The sequence below is a fragment of the Trachurus japonicus genome, chromosome 6 (genome assembly GCF_045865225.1).
Source record: "Trachurus japonicus isolate A0001 chromosome 6, Traja_1.0".
NCBI classification, from domain to species: domain Eukaryota; kingdom Metazoa; phylum Chordata; class Actinopteri; order Carangiformes; family Carangidae; genus Trachurus; species Trachurus japonicus.
Window position 1 is genome coordinate 14,215,431 of NC_140912.1, and position 20,928 is coordinate 14,236,358.

General features: G+C 42.1%; 1 protein-coding gene across 2 annotated transcripts in view; it reads right to left on the reverse strand.

Moving 5' to 3' along the window:
* roraa (RAR-related orphan receptor A, paralog a) overlaps positions 1-20,928 on the reverse strand; it is a 181,416-nt gene that overhangs the window by 24,938 nt on the left and 135,550 nt on the right. Inside the window, exon 1 of one of the 2 annotated variants that reach the window (XM_085779120.1) lies at positions 16,151-16,312. The exons of the other annotated variant lie outside the window; for it this stretch is intronic. Coding sequence (XP_085635246.1) covers positions 16,151-16,181 — 31 coding nt within the window. The 5' untranslated portion in view covers positions 16,182-16,312. Of the gene's footprint in view, positions 1-16,150; positions 16,313-20,928 lie in introns of those variants that run through there. 2 annotated transcript variants of the gene reach the window in all.

The following is a 20,928-nucleotide window of genomic DNA, read 5'->3' on the forward strand; positions in this document are numbered from 1 at the left end:
TACGCCTCATCACCATGGGATTTGCCCAGATACACCAGAACAGAAGCTGGGAGAAAAACAATGTATCTCATGTATAGCCTCATCTTCACACTGTCAACTGATGTTGGTGTGTGTGTGTGTGTCGTTGTGTGTACATACACATAATGTGCTCACTTAAGAAAAATACAGAGTGAACATGAACACACCAAACTGACTCAGTACTAGTTTGCTAACAAAATGTGTGTGTTCAGTAATCCCCAGTTTAAAGGCAGCACAGTGAACTTGGCAGTCCTAGAGCAAGCATCAATTATCTTGATAATCTGTAGTGAATACTTGATCTAATAATGATATAGTATCTATAATTACCATGATGAGGTGGTGTAGAGTGTGCTGAAAAATAATCATTTGTATCATCACCGCTGGGTAGCATCATTATTAATCTGACAGCACTCATACAGTGCTTTGTTTGTTTTCTCTGATTGCTCTTTTACTACCAAAATAAACAACTTGGCTCCTTTGAGTTACAGCGGTATAATTTGCTGGAACAACAAAGGCATTTATCTATAAATTTATTTTCAATTTGAGGTAAGCTGCAGTCATGAAAGCTAAATCACTACCAGGGAGAAGATTATTCTAATTACTAACCAGCTGTCGCACATGCTGCATGAGCACAGGATGTGTCAGAACACAGAGCAACCAGTAATCAGTTTCACAGAATCATTTGAGTACACATTTACATCTCGCACTAAATGTTGAACATGAAATTGTCTTCATTTGTATGGTAATGTTGTAAAAACTAAAAGAAGCGTATGCTATAACACAGCGTAACCGAATTTAGAAACACAAATTTTATGCTCAATTTGTGATGCAATCTTAAAAGCTGAGTGTTTATGTGCAGCTGGAGTTTTAGTTTCCAGTACTCTGAAGGATGTGTTGATCACCTGACGTAGCTCAGGAATGCAACAAACATAGTTGGAGTAACACGGGTAGTCGGGTACTGTTTGATGATTAAAAGGGAAAAGTGAGTCCATGCCGCGATTCGGCCTGAGTAAAAGCTAGAAAAGCAGAGCAGGGGAATTTTCTCATATGAAAGTCTGTATTTTCCGAGCTATATCTGAATTAGACCATAATGCTAGCATGGCTTGGTCCCTGGGGTTTTCTTTGCCATTTGCACTGCTAGCGCTGCAATCCCCCTGACAGGCCTGTTTATGACTGCTCTGCTATCAGAGGGCTGAGCAGAGCCAGGGACGCGCCTTCATTAGAGATTAAAGTGACCATCACAAAGTCCAAAATCATCACCGCTTCCCACAGCAAAGCGAGGGGGGGAGACACTGAATTGGCTTAAGCTCATGCATCAACAACTTCATATCAGACGGATCCTCTGCTTAACACACGAGTTCCTTGAAAAATTTCAATACGCATTCCTGAATGACATGTACAGACATGTTTTAAATTGGCTACAATCAATCTGTTCACTTGTGAGAAATAAATAAAATAAAAAATGGTCATGTCCATAGCTACGTTGCAAAGAAAAAAATATAGCCTATAATATGTTTTGGCAAAACCATGCATAACATTACCTTAGAAAAACTACAATATTTGAAGCAGGAAATTGTGCGGTTCAGCAGCAGACTTTCAAAATAGAAAAATGAGGATGCACTGCATTACAACAACATCAGACAGAGTTGTTTTCTCACTAGAGCGATCATATATGGTTTCCACTGACCGCAGAGGTTAGGCTGAGTGGAGCTTCTTGCCTTTAGTGGTGAAGTTTATCCATTTTCTGATCCGGAGCCGCTGGACTTCAGTACTGATATAGGAACAAATAGTTTGAGACAGAATATGTGCAGCTGGCCTTCTGACCATAACACTGACCATAACTACACAAGAAGATGCCTTCTCCTCCCAGGCTGTATGCTATGAACACGTCTGTCTCTCATCTAAAACTCTGCAAATTCACACAGGGAGCTACTGCTCTATTACAACTGTAATAGTTTTTCTGAGAGTTAAACTCACTGATGAGTTTTTAAATTCACAAATTCTGTGAGTTCTTTTACACACCTACATTGTAGGTAACAAAGAGAGATATAACGCCTAACAATACTGCCCGGAAATAATGGAGGCTGGGTGTTAAACAAAGCAACAAAGCCTTTATACACATTACGCACTCATTCCTGCTTCCATCAAAATTCCTGATGTAACTTCAGAACAAAGCAGTTATTCTCAGGAGAACATGAAAGACAGACACCTGTCAATCACTGCTCCTGTGACTCCATATTCCCCGTGTCAGAGGCTGCTGGATGGAGAAATGTGCAATATTCTGATAATATTTCATGCAAAGTAATGCAAGTCAGAACACTTCCCTGCTGGCCAGAAGGAGGGGAAATGAGAACAGGTAATTATCGGATTGCCTCAAGGCAAGAAATGATAGAGATTGCAGAGAACGGGGATATTTAGCCCTGCTAATGAAGGCCCATGTTTTGGGAGCACCAGGAAGGGGGAGCAGAGGGAAGCTAGGCTGTGGCTCAGCAGGAGGTAGAGCCTGATAAGACCATCTTACATAATGGCCACATCCAGGCCTGGCTCTCTGTTTGGACTGAGGTTCCCTGTCCCCCTGGTTCTCGCCCATATCCACCCAGCACGGCCAACCAAGGGAGTGTAACACTGACTGGGTATTCCATTTGCCTCAACATTAGCATTTCATAAATGATTCGCCAACAAATACTGGGGCATCACTGACTGTGTTTAAGTCCAAGGGCTGGGCCTATTTACAGATGCAGAGCCACAGTGAGCCTAACACAGTTTCTTATGTTAAGTATATTGATATTGACCAATTATACACACAGAAGACAACTAAAAGACTTGAGTGCTTTGACTGAAGGAATCCCCCCCACCCCACTCCGCCCCCTGGCCCGGTCCATTTAACCCTATTGAAGGGTTTCTGTTTGCCAATCTCGACAGCCTTACTTAAAGTGCTGAAAAATAAAAAGAGATTGCTTATTTTGTATATGCAGCACTTCCCCCGGACGGATATGAAAGTTTAATCATGGCATTAGGATTCACAGGCATTCCCTTGCCAGACCTGCTTGCAGACATCAGAATTGCTAATTTGCTGGTTTGCCCAGGAAGGCCTAGCTGGTGGGTGAGGAGGGGATGAATGGAAACAGGAGTCTGATTTGTCCAGATAACCTTGAACCCCAACGCTCAGCTTCCTGTGGCTGCACGGAGCTCAATCAGTCCTTCTTTATCATGTTGATCTGAACCGCTGTCCTGTGTTGGGGCCGGCACAGCGCCACACTCGCACTAACCTGACTGCTTTGAGAGTGTGTCATCAGCCAAAAATCATTTCCTCCCCTCTTCTCCCTGGCTCTTCTGACACAGCCAATGGCTCCCTCCCGCTTAAATGTGGTGAATGAATAAATGTAGCAAAATAATTGCTTTCAAAGACAATCTAAACTCAGCAGGACCATCCCGATCAGATATCAACATTAAGCCAAAACAAAGGCTTTGACAAAAATCACAGTAATTGTGGCTCGGTTTCTAATCTGAATAATTAATTTCTAATGCTTGTGATGAGAGTCCACCGGAGGCGCAGACATGATAAAGAAGAAAGGTCCTGACAGGGTTATGAGTCAGCAGAGATGTGAAATTCAAATAGGCCAGGCTAAGCAGTTTGGAGCTGATGATGATTTGAGTAGACTCACTGGTCAGCCCTACAGTACAGTACAAGAGCCCTGGGCTGAAAGATGGTGGAGTTACTCATGGGCACAGGTGCTTCATCAGCAGACCACATGTGACGGAATGAAGCAGTAATAATTGTCAGCTTCATCGAATGATACTCTGTGGTCTCTGTTACTGTCAACTCTGTCTGGAGTATATAAGCAAAAATATCTATTAGTAGTAATATTACAGTTGTGACAAGACTGATCTGAGACTGACCAACAACCATCACCTATTGCTTTAGCATTCTTTTTTAAATTTTAACTCATCATAAAATATCATAATGATATGATTCACATATATTTACAATGCTATGTTTTTGAGCTATTTATTGTCTTTAGTCTTCGTCTTGGGTTTTGTTCTTTGGTTGCAGTTTTTGTCCTCTCTTGGTTCTTTTTTTGGTCTTGTACTGTTTTTTGCCCTGTCTGCCACTTGCATTGTTGCTTTATGTGTACCCCATTGACCAATGTTACTGTAATGTTTATTTTCTCTATTTGAAAAACACCTATAAACAGATTGTGGGGGGAAAAAAAATACAAGCAAAAATGTCCTCTCTTTTTTTTATCTAAATGGACGACGCGCTTCTCCATGGAATAGCTGTGTGTATGCTGCTCCATCGTCCATCCTCATGGCTGCACTTGTGCTATTAACAAAATTAAAGTGGAGTTCTATCATTGGCAGCGGGAAGATGGAGTGGGAGGAGCAGGACTCTTACTGTTTCCTGTCACAGCCTCAGCTGTGTGCACACACTCTCCATGCACACTGCCATCTTTCACTCAGCCAGGCACTTGCCTCCTCGCCCACTGTGCCCACCAGGCCCGGGCGGCACATGCCACTGCCAAACATCCATTTACTCCCCGCAGGACTCCTGCATATCTAAAGTGGGCCTGTCATTGAGACCGAGTTTGATTTAACTGCACCGAGAGCCGCGTGCACAGCACAGGTGAAGTTGTGTTATTTGATCAAGTGCATACACACGCAAACGCACACGACGCATGTTAAGTCAGCTTTGATAATGTCTCTGGTTAACACCTTGTCGAGCTGACCAGCAAGACCCTATGGAGGGTGGTAAATGCTTGCCTGCAGAGAGACTCGTAGCCTGTGTGGGTATTGTGGTGTCTAATGAAAAACACACATATACATAACTGCCACAATGCACAGGATATGTAACATCTGCAAGTCTTTGTGTGCTTGTGTGTTCGTGGGGTCAAGCTGTGTAAGCAAACATGCAAACGTTATGACCTGATGACCGGAGATATGTTCTCCCGACAAAGATTCCCACCTCCAACATCTTAGCCCGGAGGCAGGTTTAATGCCAACCTGCAAACGCCTGCCTTTGTCTTTGAAGTGGAGCGATGGATGCAGCAGAACAGATGGAGATGTTGGATGCTTTCAGGAATTATTAATGGCACGCTATGATCCCAAATGACCTTCAGCAAATAGTCTCCAAGCGCTGGTGTACACAGGCAGCCCTGCACATCCATATTGTATTTAGACAACACACCTGGGTCAATGGAGAAACACTGAGCCGTCATTACTGTACTTTGAGCTTCCAATCCACTCGAGTAGGGTCTGCTTCCTTTCTTTTTCACTCTGCTTGCCATGTTGAAGCATCCAATCACATTAAACACAATCATATGTTTCAGGAATAGATTTGAGATTTATGCAGCAAACACACTAATTCTGTAAAGCCCAATTTGTTTCTCCCACAATGGGAACCACACACTGGAATTAATCTGCAGAAAGCCTTTCCTGTAGTTTTAAAAATAAACCCTTCATCATTGGTGGCTTTTTATGGTTGCTCAAGGGATATACTATTGTGACATCAAACCAATCTTACAGACATACATCAGTAACAGCCATAAAATATCTGTTGCCTATGGATAACATTCACTTTACAATACCAACTGAACAATCTCTAGAGGCTCTCAGAGAAACTGAGATGTGGAAATATACCACCCCTGCCTTTGCATTTAATGCACCAGAACCAACGTGGAAAAACTCATGGAAACTTGAAAATGAAATGTTCAGGTGCTGCAATCTGGATTGCAGAAACACACACACACACATGCATCTCTATATATTTCTCAAATATAGCTCACAAAAGTCGCAAACAGTATTTTGATGTTAAGTTCCTTCTTTCCTCATATTACATAAAATCTCAAAATAACTGTCAGTATCCATTGGGCTTTGCTTTTCACAACCTTCATTCAATTTGTGCTTGCAAATGCGTGCAGTTAGCATGTGATCTACTTAGGTTGCTACAAATTACTCAATCAGTGAGACTGCCCTCCAGGCACATCCATGTAGTGACAAAATTCATTTACAATGGTTGCAATTAAAGTCTGTCTACATATGATGGCTGGCAGAGGTGTAATGCCCTATCTTGAGCCATTATTTCCCATTAGGAAAAAAAAAAGAGGCACACACGACACGACCAATCAAATTCCAGCTAAGCAAGAGGCTTGAATAAGGAGCATTGTTACGTTTCCAGTAATTAGTCAAAGTTAGCATGATGTAGTAACAGACAGAGTTGCCAGCACTGACTTTGCTCCCACCAGTGACTGCGGCTCATTCTGTTCATCATACATGGATTTGATTGATAAAGGTTTGTAACAATGATGCATTAGGTGTTGATGAACCACCACTAGAAGCACAAAAACACATAGTAACAAAATAAATCCGATTATGATTTATCAGTATGTATTGGCAACTTCATTACTACGATCTAGATATTTCTGCATATTCAAGCTATGGAAAAGGTAAGGGAGCACCCAGTGCACTCATTTCGCCCTGTTGTTTGTATACAATGCAAATTTCCTTCACTGACAATTTAATATGAAGACGAAATATTCATCATCTATTGTTCCATGAAGTGATTATGCCAGCCAGCAGTTCCAGATGTTTCCTTCCTTTTTTTTTTTTTTTTTTTTTACAGCACACTGGTTCAAAGCTGTTTAGTTTGGTTTTACTGAATCTGCACAACACTTTCTAATTATTTGTTGTCATTAATATTTTTCAGTTTTCAGTTGAAATATCTGGAATTTTCCTTTACCTACAACAGCTCTCATTTAACAAATTGCACAGATTTTTTTCTGTGCAAAACTTACCCTCTCATAACCCCCTCTGCTATCTGTGTGATCCTTTCTTGAACTCATACACACAAAGGACAGAGACTTGTGTTTTTTCCCCCTGCTTTTAGGAAGATGTGCCTCAGGTTCCTGCAAACATAAAGTCATAAATGATCGGCTCATCTCTGGGGCACAGAACTGATCAACAAAAAAAGGGCTTCTCTCAGTGCCAGGCTTTTTTTTTTTTTTTTTTGCAATTTCAGTGTAATTACCTCGGCCAAGAGCACAATGCAAACTCTGGACCTCACTGAAACTGCTGTGCTGCAGCACAAGACAGCCAAGTGAATGTTTTACACCTGTACGGGTTTAATTGGGGTCGTACAGTTCATATATTTACAGGGAATTGTCGGCTATTAGGATGATTCAGGCAACAATCCCCTGCAATTTCTTGTACAGTATAAGCAAGGTCGGCAGCCTTCAGTTTCTAGAGAATAAATACGGTGGTGGTGGTGCTCTCATAAGACACTGCATGTCTTCAAAGAGCTACATCTAAGGGAGGAATTGATCAGACACTTTTTCTCACACTCGGTAAAAGTAGAAAGGAATAAATTATTTGAACAGTGTCTGTCTTCTCATATACCATGGCCTCTGATTAATTACCTTAGGACTCGCTAATGAGAATGTGTAAATGAATACAATGTTAATCTGCTATGTATACGATGTTTACTCAAGTTTGCTGAGGCCCAAGAAAAAACAAAATCCCTTATGTATAAATTATAATAATCCTACATCAAGAGAAAAGAAAAAAAAAATCCATGCTGAGATCAAAGCAGAAAGGCCCAATGTAATCATGTGTCAAAAGATCAAAAAACAACTTCCTCACCCGCTCAATGGGGCAAGGTATGTCAAACATACAGTAGTTTTACTCTGATCATCCGCAATTTCAGGGAAATTTGCTTCACCTATCTCCCATCCTGGCTCATTTCCCCTTACCTTTAGTTTATCCACAGTGACAGCTAATGTGATCCACAACAATGAGGCTGATACACAATGAGAGGAAGTATAAAGAGCCGGAGTTGGCTTGTTTATTTGTGTAACAAAATAAATGTTACTGAAAATAAAAATCTAAGGATGAGATCCCTGAGGTTTAGATTTGACCAGTTTATTCCCTCTAAAAATTAATGATACTTACACATATGAACCGTAAGATGCAATTATAAATATTTGCCTAGATGTCTAAAATTAAATCAGTTAATTTTTACATACAAATACCGGTAATACCTATTCCCTACTACATAAAAAAAAACAACAACAACAACAAAAAACACTACCTCCAAAAACACACACACACATGTAGAAGCAGAGAGTGGGAGGAGCTTCCCACCCATCACTTCTCAGACACTGTGGTTAGACATGGGACATGTTTGGTGTCTTTCATCACAGCGGTAAAACACCTTAAAGCATTTCATTTACACAAGGAAGCCGAGCTCAGACAATTGCCATTTGTTTACTGGAACTGATGGTGTCACATCTGGAACTCCATCAGCTTTGCTGTTGACTGCACGATAAGATAAAACTCTAAATTAGCATTGAAATACAAATACACGAGAGAAAGTGACAGTTTATTAGGTAGTGTATCCATCTTTGAGTCTGTGTATGAGCAGACACAGACAGTGCTGTTAGTAATTGAACAGCTGTATGTTATTTGTATTTTTCCACTGGGTAACAACTCTTATAAGCATTAGGTCAAGAAGCTGTAAAACTGTCTGACAGTGGGACGTCATTAGCAGTAGGCTGTTCAGCTTTGATAGTAACTGAGAATGCTCTGTTTGGCCAGATTCCTCCTCTGTTGCCCCAAATCACACATTAAAGGCATTAAAACGGTCTTCAGCGCAGTAGGAACAGGACTGCCTTCCTCTCCCCTGCAACTATTGACAAAAACAAAACTTCGAGAGGACGGCTGCTGATTTGTAACTAAGTGACAGATTCCTGCAAACAAATAAAGAAGCCAGTGACAGTTTTTTTCCCCTTAAAAACTCTTATTTGTTTTCCTGTGACAGAAATCCATTGAAGGCCACATAAAGCCTTAAAAAATGTACATGGGGAGGGGATGCATCTTCTGTAGTGCTATTTCTTTCAATTTATATGATGCCTTTGTCCCATGTATTGGATTGTAGTAGCTATGTCTACATCAGGGATGAATGTAGTTTTTTTTTTTCATTCCCCCAAATTAAGCTCCTGTAAGAGGGTGATCATAAGCATATCCTGAGACTTTGAGCGAGGGTCTTTGCTGATGCTGCTGTTGTTGAAGCTGGACTAGGCTGAGCTGAGCAGCCAGGTTGACAAGGACCTGTGCTCAGCACTAGGAAAGCTCTCATCCAGAAACAAGAAGCCCAGGGGAACAAAGACAACAATATGCCAAAAAAAAAAAAAAAACCCACTTGAAAACAACAAAACAACCCAAAAAGCCTCCAAAAGAGTCAGTGGTGGGTGATTGCCAGCTGCACTCCAGATTACCAGGCTCTCTGAGAGTCTTTTAGCAATTGCTGAGAGCTGTAGCATCATCTCCAGCTCCTTAATCAGTTCAGCTGGGGAGGGATGGATCCTGACATGCAAAAGGCTCAGCACGATGGGGAATAAACTCATAATCAGCAATCATAAATTCCACATTGCTCGAGGGGGCAGGGAGCTCATCTCAGATAGGTCAAGGATCTCTCCACAGCCAGTTAACCCCTTTGCTCCAGCTGGTAAACATCCACACACTCATTGTCTAGGACACCCATTGTTTAGATGGCTCCGATGCCTGACTCCCTGAATTAGGATATCGAGAGCGACACGTGCAAGGGCGCATTTTTTCCTCTTGTATAGCAACTGTGCAAATGCAGTTTCAATTAGAAAACACACTCCACGAGTTCTTAAATGAGGTAGGGGTTTCATTAACGCACCATGTCCCTGAAAAAAGCCATGTGCTGCGCCTTTAAACAAAGTTCACTGCCTTGCACATTCTCCTTCCTTTCATCTTTGTAATTAGCTCTGAAGCAGCATTTCTTTTATTTCAAATGAATGCATGTGCATAAAAATCAATCTTAAGCAGACTGTTCTGGCAAGGCTGTTTTTCTTTGTTATTTATGATGATAAAATTCCTTTCATGCATCTTAGTTGGGGTGATGAGCGCTTAATGCTGCCAACCTTGAGAGTTAGTGCTCGCTACGGCCTGCGCAGGTTCCCCTGGGAGATCCAGACACGCTTTGTTACAATGAAGTGTAACGTTAACGTGAAGTTGAGAGACGACGGTAAAGTTCAAAACTCTGGATAGCAGATAGTGATATGATTTTGTCTCGCTTGAAGAGCACCCCCTAGTGCTCAGGAGGATTCACACTGTTTGTTCATCAGTGTCAGACGCCAGATCAGATGAGTGTAAATGATGCCATCCTACAAGTAGAACCCCTAATGGCCTCTGCTGGGACATGTAATCAAACGCCTCACACACTTCTCTCCCTTTTGTAATCAAGCGGCGGAGCGCATGTTGTGACGACCTTTGTTATAACGCTGCCTGTTCCCTCATCTCATCAAAATTCCATGCACCTCTCATTTTTCATCCTTTGTTCCCCGCCAGCGTCCCTAGATGCCGCAGTCGCTCTCCATGGAGCGGAGGGGAGTGCGAACTTAGTATGCTGTGACCTCTGACCCCTTCCTCATTCCCGGACTCTACAGCATACTTAGGCTGCTGCAATTCTGGCGATGCCATCACCTGTTTACAGTCTTTTGTCTTTGGCTACGAAAATTCCACAGACATCCATACGTGCAAATCAACAAAGATCAAAACAACACGGTTGATGCACACATGCAGTGTACATGGCATAATTGCTGAGTAAGCTCTACCAGTGACAGCCCTTATCAGCGGCTGTCACCGGGAGCTCCTTTTTAGTCACTCTAGGTCACGTTAACACCTGAAAAGTACCTCCTCTCTCCTCTCACCTCTGCTGAATTGACATAGGAGGAGGATAAAGGTGATAAACCACACAAACAATACTCCTCTTCTTGCCCGCTGCCTAGCAGAGAGATCTGATTACAACTGAGAAGAGAGCAGCTTGGTGTTTCATGGAAAAGCAGGTCAACTGGATAGTGCTGTCAGAGCTCGGGAGTCACCGGCCCGGTGGAGGAGGAGGAGGAGGAGGCGAAGGAGGAGGGAGAGCTAGCCGACATGGCGAGGAGAGACGGAGGTTTGTCTCCAGCCGTTCTGTGATGGGCTTTATTTACTCTGCCATTAAGAACAGAAAGGAGAGGGGAGATGATGGAAGCGAGAGGGCTGAGCATACAACTCCGGGGAGAGATGCATTAGTGTTGTCTGGTGTAACTCCTCACCTTCTACCTCTTTTGGTCTCTCCCCCGTCTCCCTCTGGCTCACACACCAGAGACAGCGCTGCCCCACTGCCAACACCTTACTCCTTATGTGTTTTTCTGTCCTCAGTGTTTGAGTCAGACAAAACGCAAAATCAATAATGCTTTTTCTCCCCCATTTCCTCTTTGATGCAACTTCAAAAAGCCAATGGACAGCCCTCCAGAGGCCCACAGAGGAAAAAAAAAAAGAACCAATGGTACGAAACACGCTCAGAATGAAAGTACAGGAGGAAAAAACTTCACCCCACACTCTCTTAAAACATTGTTAACTTCTGAGCCTCGAGTGGCCCAGCATTTAAGGGAAAACAGGGCACACAAGCCCTCAAAAGTGTTACATTCTTACCACTCATCTCTGTAATTTACTTTTATTTATTGATGCACGTTCTTAGAGCTAATCAAACATCCGTGTCAGTACTGTATTTCGACTAACCACTAAAAACAATTAAGAGAAGAAAACAATGACATAAAAATGTCCTATCTCTACTGTCTCTACATATTCTACAGAGGAGGCTACAGGAAGAAAGAGAGAGTAAAAAATGAAAGTGAAAATGTTCTTTAACTCCATGGACTGTGGTACCTGATTATCTAAGGAGTGCTGACAGAGGAAGTATTCTATCAGCAGCTAAATGCTGCATGACAGGGAGACACTTCAAAGGATCTATAAGTGACTCCAGAAATACTGAGTGAAAGTAAAGTAGGAAATTACCCTTAAGTTAGAGGCATTTGACTAAGCCCAGTGAGGTGTTTTACCTGACTGGAGAGCCAATACTGAGAACCCTGACTGAACCCACAGTGTGAATGTTTCAGAAGGAACAAAAAATCATCTCGATGGTTATCTCAGGTCTCTGCTGTTTATTGAATCCTGCTGTTTGATTGGCCATAGGACAAGGCAGTCATTTAACCTCGCCTATGATTGGACTAATCTGTCAAAACCACATGGTGTGACTGACAAGACAAGATGACTGACAGCGCTGTCTGGCACCCTAGCAATGGCTCAGACGGAGTCACAGATTAATGTGAAAAAAAACCTCAGATATGACAAAAACGCGGTATTCTTGTCTATTTGGTTGCTGCAATTAAAAATCATACTATTTTTACAGGCACTATATAGATTAAGACATTTATTTTGAATCATTTTAATTTGATGGTATTTAAATTGTATTTTCATTATTCGTTCATTGGTGATTTAGTTATCTGAATTACCAGCTAAAACTCTACCATAATAAAAAATACCAGCAATTTATTAAAAACAAAAAACAATAACAACATCAAATTCAGTGCCCTCCTCTCCTCTCTCTCATCTCCTCTTCTCTCCTCTCCTGAGTGCACCTCCCTCTCCTCCCAACTTCTATGGAGCCAAATCAAAAATCCATGCTCTCAATGGGCAGTCAATATCTCATTAACCAGTCCCTCCACACACAGCCAGGCAGCCAGGATGTTCGTCTCAGTGTGCACAGCACAGACTGGCACACCTCACACACTTTAATAACCTGTGGGGACGCCATTCCACTTCCTCAGCCAGCTAAGAGGCAAGAGAGAGGGCTGAGGCACACACCCTCCGTCTGCCTGTGAGAGTGACTCTGTTTGTTTTGTCTTTTCCTCTGCTCAGATATCATCTTCCCAATTTCACTGTGACATGTAAACTCTCCCTAAAAGGACGGGAAATTCAATCTTTTAACGTTTTTCATTAATGCTGATTTTATTGGATAGCCTACATCATTTTGAGTTTGTATAACATTTTATTTGAATCAATTCACATTTCTATTGAAATTACTGTATGACCATATTAAAATGACAATGATTTTAATCACAGACTAAAATAAATGTTTGTTCTTCTTACATCAGAGGGTGTGGGAACAGCTCTTCTTAAAATATTCATTCTTTGTAATTGGGTCTTTTATTTTAAATCCTTGCAGGTGACTTGTGCTATATTTGCCTTCACCTTAATCTGTGGCGATTTTTCCTTTGGCTCTTCATGTCCTCGGTCCCTAACTGGATAATAGCCAATCTTGTTAACCTCTGCTTTAATGTGTGAGAGCCTGCAGCACTGAGTAGTGAGCACTTCAATCGGCCACTGATAGAAAGAGACAAAGAGTACCAAATCTACAGCAAATATTTACAGCCTTGTTAACATAGCCTTAAAGCGCCTATCACAAGATATTTAGCTTTACCTTCTCTATGGCCCCAGAACATTTTTTACAGTCTAGTACACACTCGTGTAAATCACATATTTATGTGCAGTCTTATACACTCTAGTGGCTTCACTGGGCCTCACTTTGAACAATTGTAAAACACTGCTGCTATGTATACCTTACCACAACAATGCCCTTTTTGAAGGGTTAATTATATGTACTGTGAATCAGATGCACTTTTTTTTTTTTTTTTACTTTTTTCTGTCGAACCACACATCAAACAACTTTCTTTAATTATGTAATTGGAATTTTCATCTTAATTGTGCTGAGTAGGCTGGCTAATTTGCATGGGGTAATGAGAGGGATGTTTCCATTACAGGTAATTAGGTACTTGAGAGGCAGTGGTGTGATAGAGAGGCTGAACAGAGAGGGAGAGAGGTGGTGGTGTTGGTGGGAGTAGAGGGGTGTGTGTGGAGAAGGGGGGGTTCAGGATAGAGACAAAGCCACAGAGACACACAGAGATGTTTGGTATAATATATTAGCACTACTCCATGGTGTACAGTATGAAAAACAGTGGGAGGAAAAAAAAAACAAGCAACAAAAAAAGGCACATGCAGCGTGATCGCGTGAAAATATTAACATAATGAAGAAGTGCATGCCAAGGCAGCCAGTCATTGTGCTGTTCATCCATTTCACTGACCATTTTCAGGAGTAAATTACCACTGCTGTTTAAATTAGTTTCCAATTATATAGCTTGTTCACATTTTAATTTAATTTCTGACACTGTCGCAGCATCCAATGATGACACCAGCAGCTCCTGTCAAACTGAAAGCCCCAATAATGGAAACGACAGAACTAAAAGGAGAGATGAAAACTGGCTACTGAGCAGGTGAACTAAGACGTTTAATTCTGCCTTACGCCTAAAACTGATCTATGAATTTTAAAACTGACTTTTCAAAAAAAACCAACTTCTTGGACACTATAAGTCAGGAGAAAAGGAAATATACTACACATTAAAATGGCGTGTATATGCCACACTTTAAAAAGGTCACAGGAAAGCTACACAGCACAGGACACTCAATCCTGCCCCAAAAATATGGGATTTCATGAAGCCCTTCACTCTAAATTGCATATAAAGGACAATGGGTCAAAGGCCATTTTTCATACGTGTGTCACTGAGAGGAAGATATAGAAATGAACTCTCTTCTTCCCACAAGTCAGACATTACAAATGACTGTGAGCCTCACTTCATAAATGAATTCTCACATACTGTGACCAACAGGGAAAAAAATATTCACGCTCTGGTCGTAGTTACCAGTCTCACGTGAACAGCAACTGGATGGTAAACTAATGTGTAAAATAATGAACAGACATTAGAATACGCAGTAAGGTTGAGTGTGAATATTACTAATGGTGTTACTGATACCCAAATGTGGTTCCAGCTTTATTTTTCCACATGAAAATTATATTTGCTTAATAATATGAATATTCAACATATTTTTTTAAATGCTCAATTTGCTGTTTTTTTAATTTTTATTTTATCCTGATAAATGGAAAACTACAAATGTAAATGTATTTTTTGACAGGTGGGAGGAGAGAAAAGCGGCAAGTATCAAATCAAATTACCATTACTGACATTTCTCATTTAACACAGAATGACAGTGTGCCCCATCGTGGTTATTGTATGTGACTGTATCAGGGGTGCACATGAGCACATATGTGTGGATACGGTTTTTAAACATGGAAGAATGAGTGTATTCATATGTGTGAAAAACATGATTATGTGCATGCATGTGTGTGTCTCTGTGTGTGTGTATGTGTGTGTGCAGGCATGCATGAGAGAAATGTGTACTGTACTGTATGTCTGACTGCACTTTCAGTGTCTGTCTGCGCGAATGTGTGTGTGCGCATGTATGCCTGTATGATGGAGGGGGGTTGGAAGAGCTGGGATTAAGCATACTAGATCAACATCACAGTGACTGGGAGGACCCAGTCCTGCTCTCATGGCCACACATGTAAACCCGACTACCCAAAAAATAGGTCAGTGGAACACAACACACTCGCACACAGATATAAACACACATGCACCAGTATCAACTCAAAGAATCACAGTCTGCCGGTCGCGCCAGTTGCCTTGTCGCCCGTCTGCGACCCACGTTCAACACTGCCACGCACATCTTCCCGCGGAACAGACACGTCCTCTGGACTGGAACAACAGGATTAAGAATGGGGCAAAAAGGAATAGCGACAGGAACCCCCCTCCACTCCTCCACCCCTCACCCCTTTTTAGACCGCCTGCTCCCACCCCCTCACCCTCCCTCAGCCCCGCATGCTATCACACATCTCTGCCAAAAAAACTTCTGCTCTGGAGCTCAGGATCTTGTTCTTGTCAGAGACGTACCCGTGCAAAGATTACACCGGCTGTGGTTTTCACAGCACCTCACACACACACACACACACACACAACAGCAGCACTTTGAAAACAAACACTGAAGATAATAAAATCAAAGCAAAATACCTTCACTGATTTTTTTTTTTTACACAAATTGGAGATTTGTAGCTTAGTTTTTTTTCTGATTAAAAAAGGAGAAATTCTGTACATGCAAGAAAAGAGACACTAGAAAAGCTTAATTCACTTGCACACATTCAGAAGCACTGTATTACTGTAGTTCTCTCTCACTCCCTGCCCGTCTCCCTCTCCCCCTCTCTCTCTCTCTCACTCTCTCTCTCTCTGTCACACTCATGCCTTGCAAATGAAATGCAAAGAGTTGGCAGGCTATGAATAGCGGAGCCATACTTCCCTACTTGTTACTCCGGGTGCAGGATCAGCATGCATTTTGCTCTTACCTTTCATAGCTGAAATCACAAAATACATCATTAAGCTTCGAGTCCATAAGAGAAGAACTATCACCAGCGCAAAGCCCTCCACTGCTGTCTCAGCAGCAGCTGGCCAGCACAGCTCTGTCTCTCAGCCTCCGAGCATGACCACACCAGAATCCATGTGACTGTGACATCAGTGTTCATGTCTGACTGCTCCCCACCCACTAGCCTTTGATTGGCACAGCGTGCAGCCAGTAGGGGCGCTGAGAGCTCAGGCAGGGAAGCTGGCCCTCTTCCCACTGATTGCAGTCAGAGGCTTGTATACCGGCTTGCTAGACACAGCAACACTCTCACTATCTTCTCTGCCTTATCTTTTTAGTGCAAGGATAAAGCCAGAACCAGTTCTAGCAGACATGTTTTTTTTCACTCTCTTGTTCTGCTCCTTCTACTCCCTTGTTTTTTCTATATATTTTTTTTTTTATTGCCTTTAGAAATGGTGCAATGTCAAGGATAAGAGAAAAAGTCAAAGAGGGGATAAAAGGCTAGATGGGGATGAAAGAGGGGTGAAGGAGAAAAAGAGCTGAAGAAACAAAAGAAAAGGTGGAAGAAAAAAAATAAAAGAAGAGCGTGGAGAGGATGGATAAGAGGGGAAGTGTAATTTTTCTGTGGCTCAAAGATCGAAGCGCTCGGCTCTTCTCCTCCTCCCTGTCTGTAGATATGAGTGATCAGTGTGAGGCCAGATGTCTGCGAGCAGCGGTGGGCCCTACACAGAGAGAAGATGAGTGGAGTCTCAGCTTCTTCCCGTGACCTCTCAGAGGACCCGCATTCCCCTCTCCCTCGTTCTCCCTCTCCCCCTCTCTCTCTCTCACACACACACACACACACACACACACACTCCGACGGCTCTCACACACTCTTTTTGACAGGTGAAGAAGGGGAGATAGTGACGGAGGGGTTTGGATGATCCCCTCCACCCCACAGCGACCGGGCGATGAGTTTCTTGCTATCATTTCTCCCTCTCTCTCCCTCCCATGCCCCTCACTTTCGCCCCCTGCTTTCCATTCCAGTCCCTACCTCTCTCTCTCCCTCTCTCTCTCTCTCTCCCTCTCCTCCCCCTCTCCTCGCTCATCCTCTCTCATATGATAATCTGTTCTGACTCCTAACCAGCTGCCTCTCTCTGATACAATATTCTGGTTTTAGTGCAATCCAGCCTTGGCCAATAACCACGTTGCATTTGGCATTTCCGTGAATAAGCTGGTGCTCATATCATCCCGTCTTAAGACAAACATCATACAGCTTTGGGTTCAGATGCTGCAATATTTGAAATAGAAAAATTACAGCAGAAAAATAATAGTACTTCTTTTTTATATACATATATTTATATATATTTCAAAATTGAAATTTTTGGAGGTTCATTTTACATTCTCCATAGTTGTTTGATCTTAATAACACTACTGCTGCAGCAGAATTATGACACTTCCCTCAGGGCAAAAATTGCTTATTAACAATGCAATTTCAACAGATACGATGATTATTTATTTATTCATATTTTACACTCTAAATATCTGTATTCACTGGGAGTCTTCTAATATGTTGTGTTCATTGAATAAAGGTACTTCTAACCGTATATAAAATGGAAATGAGGACTCAGCAGCTTGCTACATAAATCTTCCCATGACAATGTTTCATTAGAACCTCTATGATCCATTAGAGTCACTAAACACATTAACTCACGTTGTGTCAACACCGGTCTCTTATTGCACACCGTCTAATGAACAAAATATCATTCAGAGACTGATAGCATCAAATGGAGCGTGCCTGGGATACAAACTAGCCACAGACAGGCCCTGGCAAACTATTCAAAACAATGTGATGTAAGAGACAGCGCGCTCGTCTCATTTTGATGCCGGCGTCTCCCCGCAAGATCTTCAAAGTTCACCAGATGAGTCAGGGCCAAGGCCCACGCAGGAACATGTTCAACTGCCACTATCTGTGGTTGTCTCGCAGAAACTGGCTGCTGTACCAGCCGTAGCTCCACACGCTGTGGCTCAACACTGAGCTATGGTTTAAGGGGGGAGAAAAAAACACTCAGAACATGATAGCAGGGGTTGAGTCTGTTGGCTGGTTATCCAAGAACATCTGAGGGGAGGATAACATCCATATTACGATCGTCAGGAGAGAGTTGGAAGGAGAACATGTTTTGTCTACTTACAGGCTATGTATGTGGTGAATAGGTGAGGTTCTGAGAAAGTACCCTACAGGTTAGGAGGATTATAAACTCACTCCGTGGCACCTTCTTAAAATATATTCCAAAAAAATCTGTAAAATGTCACATTGAGATCTTGGCACATGTGTAATATATCAGCAAGATTTGTCATTTTTGGATAGAAATGAAGAAGCTTCTCAGTAAACTGCAAGATTTCAGTTAACAAACGGTCTTATTGTCCTACAACTTGATTTTTCTACATGCTGACAGACACACACATGCACATGCACACACACCAAATTCCATTCACCTCCTCTGTATGGTGGTGGCAGCAGAAAATTCAAAGATGGATATCTTGCAGCCTGGATAAATAAAGCACCAAAACTATTTGCATAGCTAGATAACAGCATAGGAGAGTGTAAACATATCGGCTATTTTTTTTTTATTATTTGGGTGATGCAACTCTTTGAGAAAGACACAAATTAAAACTAATGTCTGAAATATGTCTACATAATAATCTATCTTTCAGCAGTATACAACAAATACAGTGCTTTCAACTGTATGTAATTGTGTTTAAAAGCAAAGCGTCCCTAAGGACAGATGTCTCCTGCAAAGCTGCTTCAATTGCTCTTTACCACACTCTCCCTTGACTGCTCCGCATTACCAGTGACAGTATGCCAATATGATGCCAATACCTATTCATTAGAGCATTGATTAAGCCACAGAGGCACTGACGGTCATATGTGAGTGGGTATTAATGTGATGATGTGAAGCCATCATTGGAATCACTGTAGTCAATTCAATCAAATTAATTTTCAATGCTCCTGTGGAAAAAATAGAAAAGGTGAGAGTGAAGAGTTTCTGTCAACACACTACTGGTACACACTTTGAGCTGGACCAGGCCCAACACGCACACAAACACACACATTTCTGCATTAAGACCGTCCCAGCCCTGTGTCTCACACTCCTGTTGGATTAATTCAAGCAAATGTATTTACTGTAAACAAGCCCGGTGGAATGGAATTCAATTGAGATGAGATGCAGAGCATCCACTGGTGCCCCTGGAGGAGAGGAGAGGACCAGAGCTGATAATGGCCTCATTAGCAGTCTGTCAGTAGCCATTCCACGCACAGACTCACCATGCAGCTGATCCACATTAACTCTTACAACTCTGGACCGGCCTCTGAGACCAAAGGGACGTAATGTGCGCGCCGTTGCACTCCACAGCCTTTGACCCCACAGGATAAACAGTTACGAACTTCCTCAATTTGTGTCCCGGTCTCGCTGTGTGGTATTTTAGAGGTCTGAGGCTTATTTTCTACCACAGAGCCACCTGGGTGTTTGGGAGTGCTCCACCAGCCCGAAGCAGCGGTAGAATTAACAAGCTCCAACAGGCACTCCATGAAAACAATACAGATCAATTTAATATAGATGCCAAGGAGTGGAGGGCATAATATTAGAACCATAACAGCACCGGCCCACACCACACAATCATAAACCAATTTAGGGCCATTCCAGGCAATTTCCTGGGGGCTTCCACTTGTGGGAAGACTTCAATAAATCACACAGACAACAAAGAGAATATCTATTTCAGTGAAAATAGGGGACACTATTGGGTTATGTCCAGAGGACTGCAGAGGGCTGCATTTAAAGACAAGTTTAAATAAGAGCAGCAAGGGTTCAAAAACATGCTACATGCCGATGCTGTGCTGTGGTATAATGTGGTATTATGGTATAATGTGTAGCTACAGGAAATGCTGTTAACTCATTACGGCTAATGGATTTTCCATGGAGCAGCACAGTACGTCTATGTAGCAGCTGTACCCGAGTCTCGTGCTTTTTTTTTTTTTTACTACTGTATCTTTACAGTTACAGTCTGATTAGATGACTCCGTGTTGGCGATACTGTAATATACACTGCCCCTTCATCCTTTATATACACAGCAGCCCCATGGCCAGCTCAGCACTATTCTCTCGCTTTCGATCTGTCACTCAATGCACATACACACAAACACAATATTTATAGAACAGCGGGGTCAAAGGAAAGAGATATGAAAGCATATCATTCCTACACAGGTGAAGTGTACACCTGTCAGCTGTCATGTAATCTGAATCAACAACACAGTACTTATGGTGAATGGTTGACAAGGCTATAGCCTTTTGTTTTACTGCCATTGTTATTTATAGAGAAAATTTAAATCTTTTTGAGCATCTGGTATTTCCAACTGAATCAAGTGTTTTCAAAGTACAATGTCACCATGGAAGCAAAGCCAACTGGACCTCCATTCACTGACCAATCCTCACATTGTTTATGACAGATTAAATGACCCCTCGCAGGTACAAGTGAGGTGGTGACAAAAGGCTGTGAACATGAACAATATGTTAAGTTTTACATGACTATGTTTGTTTTCTTTGCTGTTTTATTTAGTTGTTGCTGCTATTTCTCTTCTACAGAAAAGCCAGGCCATTCCTTTCTGTCTCCGGGCGCTTAAGCAGCAATTAAAGCGCCGTTGAGGACCTGCACTGTGGAACGGGGCGTACGAGTGATGGACACAACCGTGGAAAGATACAGAAAGTTATTCAACAAAAGTTGATTTATT